Source organism: Centruroides sculpturatus, unplaced genomic scaffold (assembly GCF_000671375.1).
Source record: "Centruroides sculpturatus isolate CEXI.00-Female unplaced genomic scaffold, Cexi_2.0 scaffold894, whole genome shotgun sequence".
Lineage (NCBI taxonomy): Eukaryota > Metazoa > Arthropoda > Arachnida > Scorpiones > Buthidae > Centruroides > Centruroides sculpturatus.
Window position 1 is genome coordinate 333785 of NW_019385078.1, and position 14316 is coordinate 348100.

Sequence of the window (14316 nt, forward strand, 5' to 3'; positions counted from 1 at the left end):
CTGAAATTTGAGTTTATCATAAATGCAAGCTGGAAAAGTATGAAAGGTATGCCTTTTAATGTCAATTGTTGCAGCCAGTGGCACACTCAGGATTTAATTTTGGAGAAACCAAGTTAAACAGATAAAAAATTTTTTTTGAAAATTCAATAAAATTCCCATCTTATGTGACCAATAATTCATTGGTAGTATTTCTTTGGAAGGTACCAGGACCCCTTGGCCCCCTCTCTGAATGCACTACTGATTCCAGTGGTTCTACTGCATTAAAACTGCAATCAGTAATTAAGATGTTCTGATTTAAGATAATTTTAGGCTATATATTATTGAAGGGGTCAATGGAAAAAATTGTATACAGATAATCCTTGTTAGTTCAAAATTCAAGAAACAAAATAATCATGACTTTGAATTCATTATCCAAGATTTACATATTTCTGTACAACATGCTAAATGCCACATAACCAATATAATTTTTTAAGCAAACAGAATATGGCTACATATACAGAGTGCTACTTTTATTAACTAATAAGTAATAATAATAATAATAAACTTCAGACAAAACAGCATATGTCTAGCGAGAACCTCACAAAGGTTGCCAGACAGGTTTTATAAAAAGTAAAGCAGAATTCTCAAAATATAGCCCAAATCTAGTTGTGTAGAGCACTGTAAATAGAGTAGAACTCGTCCATTAGAAAGTTCTTTGATAGCAAGATTAGCTTAAAAGCAAGATATCTGAATACACCAGCAAAATCTTATACATTTTAATGTATAGCAGTTTGGTTAATACCAAGTTGCATATTGGCAAGATTTTCCTACTAGAAAACTATTTTCGTGCATCTCCTATGAAAATTAGTTTACCTATTAAAAGGTTTTGATAACTAACACTCTCCTATCTGCCTCCCATCATCTAATGAAAAGTGTTACATGTCTTGCACTTGCTATGTTGTATGGTAAGAACTGCATTTTTTCCCTTGAGCTGAGATGAAGAGTGGTAAGCAAAAGGCAAAGACATTATTTGGATTTGAAACAAAAATATGAAACTGTGCATTTGCTTAAAAGTGGATGGAAGCAAAAAAATGCTGCTAAAAAGTTTAGTGTGAATGAATCAATAATTTCATACATAAAAAAAAAACAAGATTAAATTGCAAGAGAGTTTCAGCTTGAAAACAAAGCCAACAGCCATGCAGGGATGAAACTCAAGCAATGGAGGAGAGGCAATAAATGAAGTGTGATTACTACCCACAATCAAGAATTGAGACTGAAAATATTGAAAAAGTTCCTCATATCTCATAATGGCTTGATTGAACTTCACTTTTTGTACAAAGTTGAAATTTTAACAAAATTGTTCATTCATAAAAAAAATGCAGACATCAATTACAGATTTTTGTAATAAATTTAAATAATTAAGAAAAGCAGTACTTCTGAAGAGAGTTTGTTTATTAGCAAGTTTGCCTGTTAGTAGAAATTTTTCTTGGACAAAAGGACTTTCTAATACACAAGTTCTACTGTATCTCAATTTGTTATGTGTAGCTCAATCTTGCAACCCTAAAATCCAGCTGTATTTTATAAGTTAAAAGAAAAAAGATAGTTGATGGGCAAAGTGGCATCTGTAAATGCAAAAGCCATATTGACCAGATTAGAGTTGTTTATGGTCTATTGTTCTTATAGTATGGAGCAAAAACTTCAATCTAAACATATGAATTAACATACACACATCACAGTTCAGACATAATTTTCAATTCAAATTTCAAACTATTCATATTTCATACTAACCAAATTCCTTAACATGTAAATCTCTATCTTCAGCTGGGACAAATAGTACGGTTACAAACTAATAGGATTTTGAACTACAGAGTTTGAATGAAATGAGAATTTCTTGTATAAATATATATGCCATAGCCTCTTACATAATTTTAAAATCATTTTCCTACTTAACTACACAACACACTGGGATGAATATAAAGTGTGACTCACATCAACCATTAACTGGTGTGAATACAATTAACATTTGAGTGATGAACGTCTTCATAACCTCTTCTGGGCTTCTTTTTAATTCAAAACAGGCTGGCAGTTAACATTCTCTTACCATTCAATTTTATATTTGAATGTTAACTGCCAGCCTGTTTTGAATTAAAAAGTAGCCCAGAAGAGGTTATGAAAATGCTCATTACTCAAATGTTAATTGGCGTGAGTCATATTTTATATTCATCTTACTACACTTATTTAAGAGAGAAAAAAAATGCGCAAAGTTTTAAATATAAAAAAAATTCTTTTTTTTATATTTACAAAGTTGTACTAAAACTCAACATTCAAATTTATTTTAAAACTCAACGTTGGAAAGTGTTTCAAAAACTGTTCTAAGTTTGGGATCCAGTGTTCATTTAACCTGAAGCAGACCTCGGGTGAGGCCAAAAACGTTTGTTCTAAAATCTAATCAGTACCAGGGATAAAGGTTCAACGAGTGTATACAAGGATATTTTACCTTTGCTGGTATAACAGTGGTCATACTTATCATTCATCTTATCTACAAGAGCCAGGCATTCATTTAGAGTTTTCATCCTAAGTTTGCTTGATTTTTTTGCTTTAAACCATCCACACTTCCTTGAGAACTTTTTTTCAATGCTTTTTTAAATTTACTCCACATAATTTCTATAGGGCAAAGGTCAGGACTGCTTGATGACCATTTTAATGTGTTATGGCTGGCCCAACATAATTTTATTATGTTGGGCCAGAGAAGCCTTTGTGGTTTTAGCAGTATGGCAGCTTGCACCATCCTGCTGGAAAAAATATTGTTATTTTTATGATGGTAATAGGTTTTCCTCAAGGATACAATGGTATTTTGCTGCATTTACTGAACCCTTGATAAAATGCAAATTTCCCACACCATCATTTTTTACAGTATAACTTGGATGGCATTTTCATTGCAACAAATGTATCTGGAAGTGTTTTTACAGAGTTGAGAAAAGAATTGTCCCGCTTAGTCAAGATCTCATAGGAATCATCATATTGAATGATTTGTTTGGTTCTCATCTAAACAACAAAGGTAAGAGAGTAGATGCAACCCTGGAACTGAAGAACTTTAAACATACAGATCAACAATGTCAATAGAGAAAAGTTGATATTTTAATTAAATTTCTTATGACTGCTGTTTATATATAAATATTATAAAGTCTCTGTAAATCCGCATGAAAAATATATAAATTTTCGGTTTAGCGGTAGACCATCACACAGCAGATAGCTAATTACTTCTCTTTATTTAATCACTGTATATGCATTTTGGTCCTATTAAAGAACCCTCTTCACAGTACATTTAGGTACACAGCTTGGATTCACATTTCATTAGCACTTTCATATCAAGTGTATTTAGTAACGTTTTCTGATTGTCTAGATTTTAGAATTGTACCAACGACAGACCGTTGAACAAAAGCCTAGAGTATGACTTATTGTAAACGTAATTTAGAAATACGACCATAGACAATCAGAAAACGTTACTAAATACACTTGATATGAAAGTGCTAATGAAATGTGAATCCAAGCTGTGTACCTAAATGTACTGAAGAGGGTTCTTTAATAGGACCGAAATGCATATACAGTGATTAAATAAAGAGAAGTAATTAGCTATTTGCTGTGTGATGGTCTACCGCTAAACCGAAAATTTATATATTTTTCGTGCGGATTTACAGAGACTTTATAAAAGTTGATATGATAAACACGTTCAAGAAAGCCAGTATGTCCTGCAAGTTATAAAGTGCTTTGTCACAGTGTTGCCATCCATATTGAAATAATCTAAAGTTATTTAAAGACAGACTTCTGCCACTTCTCATCTTGCTTTCATATAGTGAAGATAAGCTGCTGACAGCATCAAATCATACAAAAATCTCTCTCCTTCTGACAATGAGCAGCATCATAACACCTAAAGAACCCTTCAGAAAATACTCATATAATTTTTTTGTCCCTCAATAACAGCAGAAATTCAAGCAAGGTGTTCTGAACAGTATAGGATGTATTATGTTGCATCAGCAAGACAACGAAATCAACAAAACATCTGTGGACTACAAGTGCAGCAAGTAGATTCAGAAGGAAGAAACTTCTCAAGAGGAAACTGACCTCAAAAACCCTAACAAAATGAAGCACAGTGAAACTCTTCCTGACTTAGATATCAAGACATGATTGATAAAGGGTGTTTCTTAGGTGGTAGCAAACTAATATCTGTATTGACAAAAAATGTGTTATGAATAAACTTATAAAAGAAATTGCTTTCTCTTTTATAACTTTTGGACTAATAAATGGGAAAGAGTATGCAGATTTGTTAGCAAGTGTTATCATGGTGGGAGTCAAATTTTCCTAAAAATGTATATAATTTATGGACAGCATCTATTTTATATTTAACAATCATTGACCATAACTATTATTTGTCATTCTGTTCTATTGATACATTCATAATTAAGAAGGGAAATATCACAACAAGAAAAAACACTATCAGTTATAAGAATGGCAGGGGAGAGTTACAGGTTTTTTTTTTTATATTCACAGTTTATAAGTTTAAAATAATTATATTTGCCAAAGTCGACAGCACAAATAAAAATAATACACTATAAATATGGATAATTATATTATACATTTTACAATGAAAGCAGACAGTATTTTCAAAAAATTAATTTTTATGTGACAATTTATTTAATAGTTTAACATTATTGGAATATTTGTATTTATGCCAAAAATGTAAATGTATCAAATTGTTTAAAATTCACACAAATTAGCTATGCTTTGTTAATTGTCAAAAACTTTCAATTATCCTTAATGCTTAACCATTCAATAAATAAAACAAAGCAAAAGTAATACTACAGCTGGTTAAGGAGTTAAGTTTTATTCAGTGACTAAACATTTTTTGAGACTATCATATCATCAGATCCTACATGTGTTTTCAATCTAATAAAAACATTGCAATGGCATCTGAAAGTCAACTAAACATTCAGAATGAAAAAACATATTAAAGTACATACAAGAAAAAAAATTAAAACAAAAGTAAGTTACAATACATCATACAAGAATTATAGTATACATCTGAAAGTCAACTATCCACAGATTACCCGTACTTAAATCAAATATTAAGATAATTAAAAGAATTAACAAAATTAAGAGAAATCATATATTTAATTACACTTATCATGTTTCTTAGTACAGTTTACATTATTATTATAAACAATAAAAATATAATTTTTGAATATTACTTAAAATTTTATTAAGAGAAAATAAAAATTATGGATTTAAGTTTACAATATACAAACACAACATACATTTTTACAAAATATTTTGTAAAAATGTATATCGTATGTTTGTATATTGTGAAAATCAAATTAAGTATTATACAAGACTACTTGTAAAAAGATTAAAAGGGCATCAATCAGCTATTAGATTATTTGTTATGATATCACTATAGTATTTACTTTATAGTGAAACAAATTGTAACATTTATATAGATAATATAAAATTTTGTATAAGGAAAAAACATCATTAAAAGAAAATTTAAAGAATATTTTGCAATAATAAGTAAGAAAAAAATATAAATAATATTAATTTAAATAATGGCATTAACATTGATGCATGTTGGTATAAAAATGTAAATTATAAATAAACTGCATGTAGATTGAATTGTATATTTGTCATCATAGAGGCCAAAGCAAAGTATTGACACTTTGGTGAAATGTATTATTTGATACATATATATAGTTTTTTTAAGGAAATTATGGAAAAAAAGCTGTATCCATTTTCCAAAATTTTATAGAAAATGTTTGATATTTCAATCAGAGTAATATGGGAAAAATGTGAGTGAAAACAATCTAAATTATAATCAGTTAAAATAAGATTAAAAAATGCTTATATAGTTTATATCTAGTAAATTTGGATCTCATCTATTCATTTTATATGCTTCTGCAAAACATTTAATAATACATTATTATTACTTAATTTCATGTAACTGTATAAAAGAAAAACTAGCCAGTCTTTGTTTTAAAAGACTATCTAAAAATAAAATGGAAGGCCACTGTTGGGTGATTAAATATATTTCTGGAGTCAGAAATATAAAAATTTAAACTCCAAATTATTATGTAATTGAAGAGAAATCTATCAAAACTAGTAACGACAGTTTCATAGATGCAAAATATAATTCCTTTAAATGAAATTCATGTATCATATAATCAAAATTTATATTCTTAATTCAATTTAATTTTCATTTCATCAATACATAAATCCATTAACTTTGACTCTATTTCAAGACAAGGAATGTTTAAAATTTGAATAAAAATTAAAATGATTAAAAAATTGATTTTATTATTATTATTATTTGCCTGCACAATTGAGGAAAATCAACACAATTTTGATAATATTTGTCAAATTTTAAATACTTTTAAAAAGGTGTATAAATTTAATCTATATTCAAACAAAAGAAAAATATAAACTCAAGACAGTTATCAATGAAAATAATAAAGATGTAATTTATAGATAATTCTAATATCATTTTTCTTACTAACTGTTCAACAATGCAGAATGATTTTGATTATTTTATTGTAACAAACAAAACGTATGAAGATTTTTGTTTCCTGTAACTTAAACTTTTTATAAAAGGTTCAAGTAACTTTCCTATTTTAGAAGACTATTTTAGGAGACAAACCAAGCTGTACATATTTTTTCCCCTACAAAATCTGAAACTATAAAATTTAAGATTATAATTTGAATAAAAAGAAAAACTTTTTGTATATAAAATTACTGTAACTTTATACATATTTTTTCATGACTAATTCAAAATCAATTTCAGCAGTTAAAAAGAAATAAAATTGATTTATACTTAAAAGTCAAATTTTAAAAGGATTTTAATCTGCAAAACATTTTTTTTACGAACAAATTTAAAAGTTGTATTAAATGTATAACACATTTAATCTGATAATGTGTATGTGTATGTCTGTGATAATGACAGTGTAATCAAAATTTTAAACACTTAAAAGAAGTTATTTATTTCGTAAATAAATAATGTAAAGTTAAATGTCGAAAGGAATCAAAAAATAAATTGCTGAACTCATATATTGTTAAATAAAACTTAATGGTAGAGACTGTCAATCTAAACTTTATTTAGATGAAAACATTCTATTTGAATTCAAGATACTAGTTATAAATTTGCTTTTAAAACATTTAGAAATGCATTATACATTTAAATTTTTAAAAGTTTTGATATAATTTCTTATTATACGATTTAATAAGAAATGCTGTGAAATTTTTCTAAAAATTCCAACTTTTCAGCTCCTAATTTCTAAGAAATCTGTGTAAAAACAAATGTAAAGACCTACAAATTTACTTATCTATTTTGAAATTACTTTTGCAAATTTTAGAATTTAATCATTCGAATTCATACATAAAAAAATCAAAATAATCCTCAAGAAAAATCCTGTTCTGAATGAACAGGTTTTAAATATGCAAATTAGTCAAAGTAGTAAACAAGTTATTTAAATAGTTTCACTTATAGTAACGATAGTTTCTTTTTATTTTTTAATTAAATATATTTAAGGTTAAAGATTATATTATTACCAATTTTAGGCAAAAAATTCATTTCATTACATAAATGCACTAAATTCTTCCTAAGCATTATGATTTNTAGAGAAGAAGAGATTGATTTACATTACATTATTTGTATACAATTATATTGTCTAAATTAACAATGATATAATAACTAATAGAATTTCATGCATCTTTGCAAATATTTTTAAAAAAATGGTGTCATTAATTATGCATAATACAGCCTAACATCTATTTTATTCTAGTATTTACTAAATCAATTTTGCAATTGCATTAGGATTTATAGAAATAACCAATCAAAAATTAGAATACCGTATCAATATCTGATTAATCATTAGATAAAATGCACAAACAAATTGACAAAGATTAAGCTTGAAATCACATAAGTAGTTACAATAAATTTGATTGTCTTCACTTAATCCTCAATTCTGTATTCAAATGCAAACAATACATTAAGATGTAAACTTTTGTATTTCACAAGCCTAATTTTCATATACAGTATATAAAACAAAGTTTAACTAAAAGCACACCAAAAATTCATTATCATAAACAACTGTTCTAAAAAAGTAAAAATAATTGATTAAACTTATAATGGGACTATTTATTAATTGTAATCAATGATAATTTTCATGAATATGAATTAAGACAGCATTAAAATGATAAACAAAAATTATATTAGTACATCTAAACACAAGAAATAAATAAATAATAAAAAACTAATTTTATAAATATGAATAATGTATTTATATAGTGTAAATTATATATTACAAGTTTACATCAGTGTATGAAAATAAATTTGATTAAGTTTAAAAAATTTTTATCTAGCATTCATATTTATTAATAAAATTTGTTTAATCAGTTAATTATAATGACAAAACTACTTATCGCATTGTGTTCTTAAAGATTAAAATAATATTTTAATCTAAATAAATAAATAAATAATGCATTTAAATATAATAAAATTGTTATTATGGCAGAATTATGCAAATTTGAAGCCAATTATATAAATGTTTTTTTGTAACTTATATCATTCTTCTTCACTAATATTATTGAACTGTTTATCATTTTAGAATCTTAAGAAAGTTCACTGACCATTAAATTGTAAAATAAAAGTAAAATAGCTTTCTAAAATAAAAGATAATCATATGTAATTGATCAAATGATAAATAAATGGCTGCTAATCCAAAATATGTTGTTCAAATAGAAATTTAACAATAACTTATCACTTATAGCTATATATTAATTTATTTTGTTTGCTTTATCATTTCTTTTAATTTTAAACTGTTAACAAGCATTTCAAAAGTATTCAAATAGTTTTTGCAGTTTTACCGAGTTTAGTCCAAGGTTAATTTAATTTTATATAACCATTCCTTTGCATAAATATCAGCTATTATGCTTATTTGTTATTTATACTTCACAAATTTTTTCTTGTGCCCATAAAATATGGTGATTAAATTCATGATAATTAAATTAAATGAAATAAGTTTGTTAACACCTCATTTGACTAAATTACTTCGAATTATAAACTTTCAATTAAAGAATACAATTCTAAAATTGAACAAAGATAAGATATATTTACAATAATGTAATTATAAAATATTTTATCTTGTTATGAGGGAGTATAACTTGTTTTATCTTTTATTGACTTTGATTTTTGAAGAAATCAAAATACAATTATTATTATTATTTTAAAATTTGTATTGCAATACTCTCATGTTATTTTATATTGAAAACTCTGATGTCAATTCTATTTCCTAATCGTTTTGACTACAGTAAGATAATTTCTGTTAGATACCAGAAAATATTTTTTGTTTACAAAAAAACTTATTTCTGCAATTTGTAAAATATGACAATATTGTGACAGATAACCAGAATTATAAAATTGAAGTATGTTTATTTTTCGGCTATCTGTATGGAATATTCGCAAATCTGTAGTTTGTTATTTGACAAAACATCTATGAAACAGACTTAAAGAAATTATCACTAATAGCATTAGTTAAAATAATGTAATTAAGATGTTCTGATTTAAGATAATTTTAGGCATCATCATCAAAATCATTGAAAAAAATTTAATAAGTTTGAAGTTAAAAACAAGTGTTAATTTTAGTCAATTAGACAATTTCTAATTTATTAAGATATATATTTATTGTATTGATTTAAGCTTACATTTTATAAACATTTTACTAGCAATGCATTAAAATACAATAGTTTGTGGTCTTATCCAAAATACAAAACCATAATCTAAACTTTAAATGAAATTATATTTCTATAAATCAGTTTACACTTATCTTAAAAAAACAGCTATGGAGTTTGGAGAAAAATTAGTGTTTCCAATGTTGTTCAAAAGGACTAAACAACCAGTAAAGCTGCCTTTGAAGTAAAGCAAATTCATAAGTAATATAAAAAGCTGTATAAAACTTATTAATTTATTAAAACTATAAAATGTTTGTATTTCATCAAGATTTATGAACAACATTATCTGATGAAAATAATATGAATATAATTTGATTAGAAAACGATAGTTTCTAAATTCATTAAAGATCATTGATGATGAACAAAAATTTATGTAGTATCGCTTTCAATTTAAAAATACTACTCTAAATGTTCTTGATTAACATCAAGTAAAAAATATTAATGCATATAATAATAGTGAATTTTCTTTTATTATGCAAATCATTTCAAACCAATTCATTCCACTGTTTCTAAGTTTCATCTCTTCATTTGGAATCAACTAATCAACATACAATTCATAATAATTAAGAGTTTAAAAAATTAAAATTTTTTTGTATTAGATAACAGTTTAAAATATATTTAAAATATAAAGTTTATTTGTTTTTAACTTATAATGTAGAGAGCTTGACAAGCTTCTTTGTTGTAATTGCTATAAAAAGCTTAAGCCTTTTTATAGCAACATATATTTTAATCAATATGATCTAAAATTTCAACAGCAACAACAAAATTGAAAATTAATAATTTGTTCTTATAAACTATGATTAATATGTTAAAATTTTATGTTTTACATAAATAATATCAGAAAGAAATAATAAAACTTTCCAATAATAGCTTTTCAACAACAATAACCTCACCAAAACAAAATTTTTTTAAAATAAAGCATAAAATATATCTTTAGAGTTATTCTTTACTTTAAATGCAAAAATATCTTAAATATGTTTTTGGTTGACTCGAGGAAAAAACAAAAGAACTTAAGAAAAAAAAAAACATTTTCTTAATTTAGAAATTAAAAGTTCTGGTTACTTTCCATACATGCTTTCTCAGCTTATTCCTTTTGAATATGCAATATATTAAAACAGTGCTATACAATTTTTAAGATTTAATCTTAAAACTTGAGAATAATACTATAATTTATTTAAATATTGAAATATAAGACTATGTAAAAGTTAACTTTTGATGCTTTCAATAATTCAAACAAAAACTTTTTCTGTAAGATTTTGCAAGGAAAAAGTATTAATGAAATGTTTCCCAACATTTATTACTTGTTTGAAAAATCAAAAAGACCAATATTACTGAGAAATAGAGTATATCCCTGTTGAAAATTCCCATATTCTGAAACCAATTGCTCTGGAAATACTTCATTCAATCTATCATCAGTTTCAAATAAAATGTAAAACATTTTATTACAAGTTTTAAGTATGAATTTGATCATTATTTGTAAGAAAAACAGGATACATTTCAAGAATGCATCATCACAATTTAATTCATATTTAACACATTAAAAATCAAGATCAAGTTTTGATTTTTGGATCATCATCTAAAACAGATTATTGGATCATTATATAAACTCAACTAATTGAATTTTTAAAACGATTATTAGTAAATCAAAATTATGACAATTTATTTGAATATATTTAAAAAGTAACCGGTAACAACAAAATGATAATAGAGATGAAATCTGTACCAAAATTGAATTTCAAAAGATGTTTTTACAAAGTATCTTTAAAAATGCAAACATAATATTGTGTAATTTAAATTAAATTACAACAGAATAAATTATGGTATAATACAACAATAATTAGTCACAAACAATAGACATATTACATTTCACATAATTAAACAAGTAAAACAGTTTGAAATGTAATTAATGTAAGTATCATTAATATTTCATTCTGTACATAATATAAATATAAACAATTCATATAACTCTTCTTAAAAGAATCAAGAATATAATTGAACAACATTTTAATAAATAATAATTAATATATGTCATTTAAATATTCAGAATCAATAAAATATATAATTTATAAGAATGCTTATTCCATTCTCCAATTGCAGCTCTCTGAATCGTTTTCTAGCTTTTCCAATGGCATGAAAGTTTAACACATATATATTAAAGTTCTTAAAAGTCTAAACAAACATCTCTAATAAAAACTAAGCTTTTAAAACTAACTTTTTCCATCCACGGTCAGAGACGACTTTCATACGTCAACAACAACAAACAAATCACGTACGTAACCGCGCACGAACCGAGAGTTTCAAACGCCGCCCGACCGCAAAGGACCCGTCCATCTCCGGTCTCCGAGAAACGTCTCGCACCGGTGACCATAACGAAAAGCTTACAAAATAACTACGTCTTTCCGCCAAATAAACCATAAAGAGAGAAATATTCCAAATCGTCAGAATTAAAAACTTTTAAAAAGTAAACAAACTTTTTAAGACACATCTCGACTTTCTTTTATAGTTCGTAACAAAGTAGAACTATCTCATTAACTAAATTTCGAGTAGTGTCAACGGAATTCTCACAACCTCGGCCAAAATTACCCGATTAAATTATCGAAACGCAAATCTTAAGCAAATTTCAACCCCGACCTCGACGGCAAACGTGGAGAAACAAAATCCGAACGTCTCCGGACACACTTCGGCCGCGGAATCGTCTCTTATGCCAACGAAAACACACGTCGGAAACTTTGGAGAAGGGTAAACAAACTTTTCCACCACCCCGCCAGAGTCCAACGGCGGCGGACGGACAATCTTTGCAAGATGACCGAACGAGACGCGGATGCCCACAAACTTTGGGATGATAATTTTTAATTCAATAAATGAAAGGATAAAAAGAAAAATTGCCTCACCTGTTTATCACTTAACTTCCTTATTTCAGCTTGCAGATCATGAAGTTGTTTCTGAAGTAGAGAATTCTGCAAAAATTTTTTGTTTGACTTAAATTGTAGAAAGATTCCAAGTGACAACCGGCTTTTGAACAAACTTCAATTTGTGGACAATGAGGATCGATAAAGTGAAGCCTACCTGAGGATCGTTCCTCATCTTGCAGACGACGATCTGGAATGAACAAAGTTGTCAGAAACGTCATAATGACCGCCATTCGAGGTCAATGGAAGCTCTTTGAGCAATTTCAAAGCGAAGTAGAACAGTTGGAAAGTGAGTTGTGTCCCAATAACGATCGCCATAAACTTTATTAACGTCCTTTCGCCCATTTTATAATCGACGAAACCGTTCAAAAATGCTTCCCAGTGACACTCTAAACTTACAAGTATTTTAAAAATAGTAAAAACAAACAAATTATGCAAATCGGCGCGATTTTTTTTCGTTTCAACCGGAGTGCACACTTTAACTACCTGATGGTTTTGGATTGCTGTTTTAAGTTGACCTTGCAACGTCTGCAGATCCATCTTCTGTATCCTTAAACGTTCCAGTTTGATGACGAATCGACTTACGAACTTCTCGGCGACTCTAAAATGGTGAACGACGAGTTTCAAAGAGTTGACGAAAGCTACTCTTTGAGTTAAGAACAACACTGACCAACCAAGTCGAAACCGTTCTTAGATGACGATCGCTCGTCCGCCCAAATACGGCTCGGGGACTCTCCCCGGCCCCCAAATTACGCGGATAATCCTTAAAAACTAGCCGAGAAGAACGTATTTTACGAAATTCGCTTCCCAATTGTGCAAATAAAGCGCTTAAAAGAGGCACTACTTGGCGGTGTAAGGTGAGAGGAGTAAATCGGTCGAACCGAACTATTTTCGTCCGCCAAACTTCGTCCAAACTGTTCGTCCCGACCGATGTCGGAATCGAACTAAGATTTTCGCTCAATCCGTCTTAATCGTACTCCATCCACCATTTTTTATCTCTTTTCGTACTCGCGTGTATTTATTACGTTTTATTTTAAGCGTCGGACGTGATTTGGAGGGCGAGTGCGAAACTACCTAAAGTACGACTACCGGACAGGTGGTTGTTGATTCCTTCGTTTCCAATTCGCAAGAAATTCTCCACCGCCACCGAATTTTCAATCCGTTCGCATCCGCTCGCAACTCCGCGTGACGTAATAAATTTGTACACCGGTCCGTAAACAAGGATGGCATCTTACGTCTGATACGGTTATTTTTGTAATACGTTCGGGAATTTTTCGACTAATCGATACTTCTCCGAGACATTTTATCGCATTTGTAATCTGTTGATTGGCCACGCACTCGGAATGGATGCTCGGTCAAATCTGTACGTTTACAATGGAATCGCCCGCAATGTTTACGTTTAACATTTCGATGAAAGCACAGTTAACTGTTACGAATAGTTTAGTTTCTTCACGTCAACTTTTCCATCAGCTAATCGATAATTTAGTAGGATGGTGGAACTCTCTAAGCTATCGATCGTAATGAACAACTACTGCTTCTCTGCTTCCGACTCGACAAAAAAAAGGATTTTTTTCTCTCTTTTCTTCTTTCATTTTTTTTAACATTTTCATATTCCCGTTTTGTTCGACCATCCAACAAATTCTTCCGATTTCTG

The 14316-nt window shown here is 28.0% G+C and overlaps 1 protein-coding gene across 2 annotated transcripts in view; it reads right to left on the reverse strand.

The window, feature by feature from the left end:
- Positions 1-13817, reverse strand: part of LOC111634325 (PHD finger protein 21A-like) — a 110456-nt gene extending 96639 nt beyond the window's left edge. The window contains exons 1-3 of one of the 2 annotated variants that reach the window (XM_023379081.1): positions 13149-13817; positions 12820-12852; positions 12645-12710 (exon numbers count right to left, since the gene is read on the reverse strand). In XM_023379081.1, coding sequence (XP_023234849.1) covers positions 12645-12710; positions 12820-12852; positions 13149-13202 — 153 coding nt within the window. In that variant the 5' untranslated portion in view covers positions 13203-13817. The remainder of the gene's footprint in view (positions 1-12644; positions 12711-12819; positions 12853-13148) is intronic. The other variant, XM_023379082.1, reaches the window with a different exon arrangement.
- Positions 13818-14316: the final 499 nt, after the last annotated feature.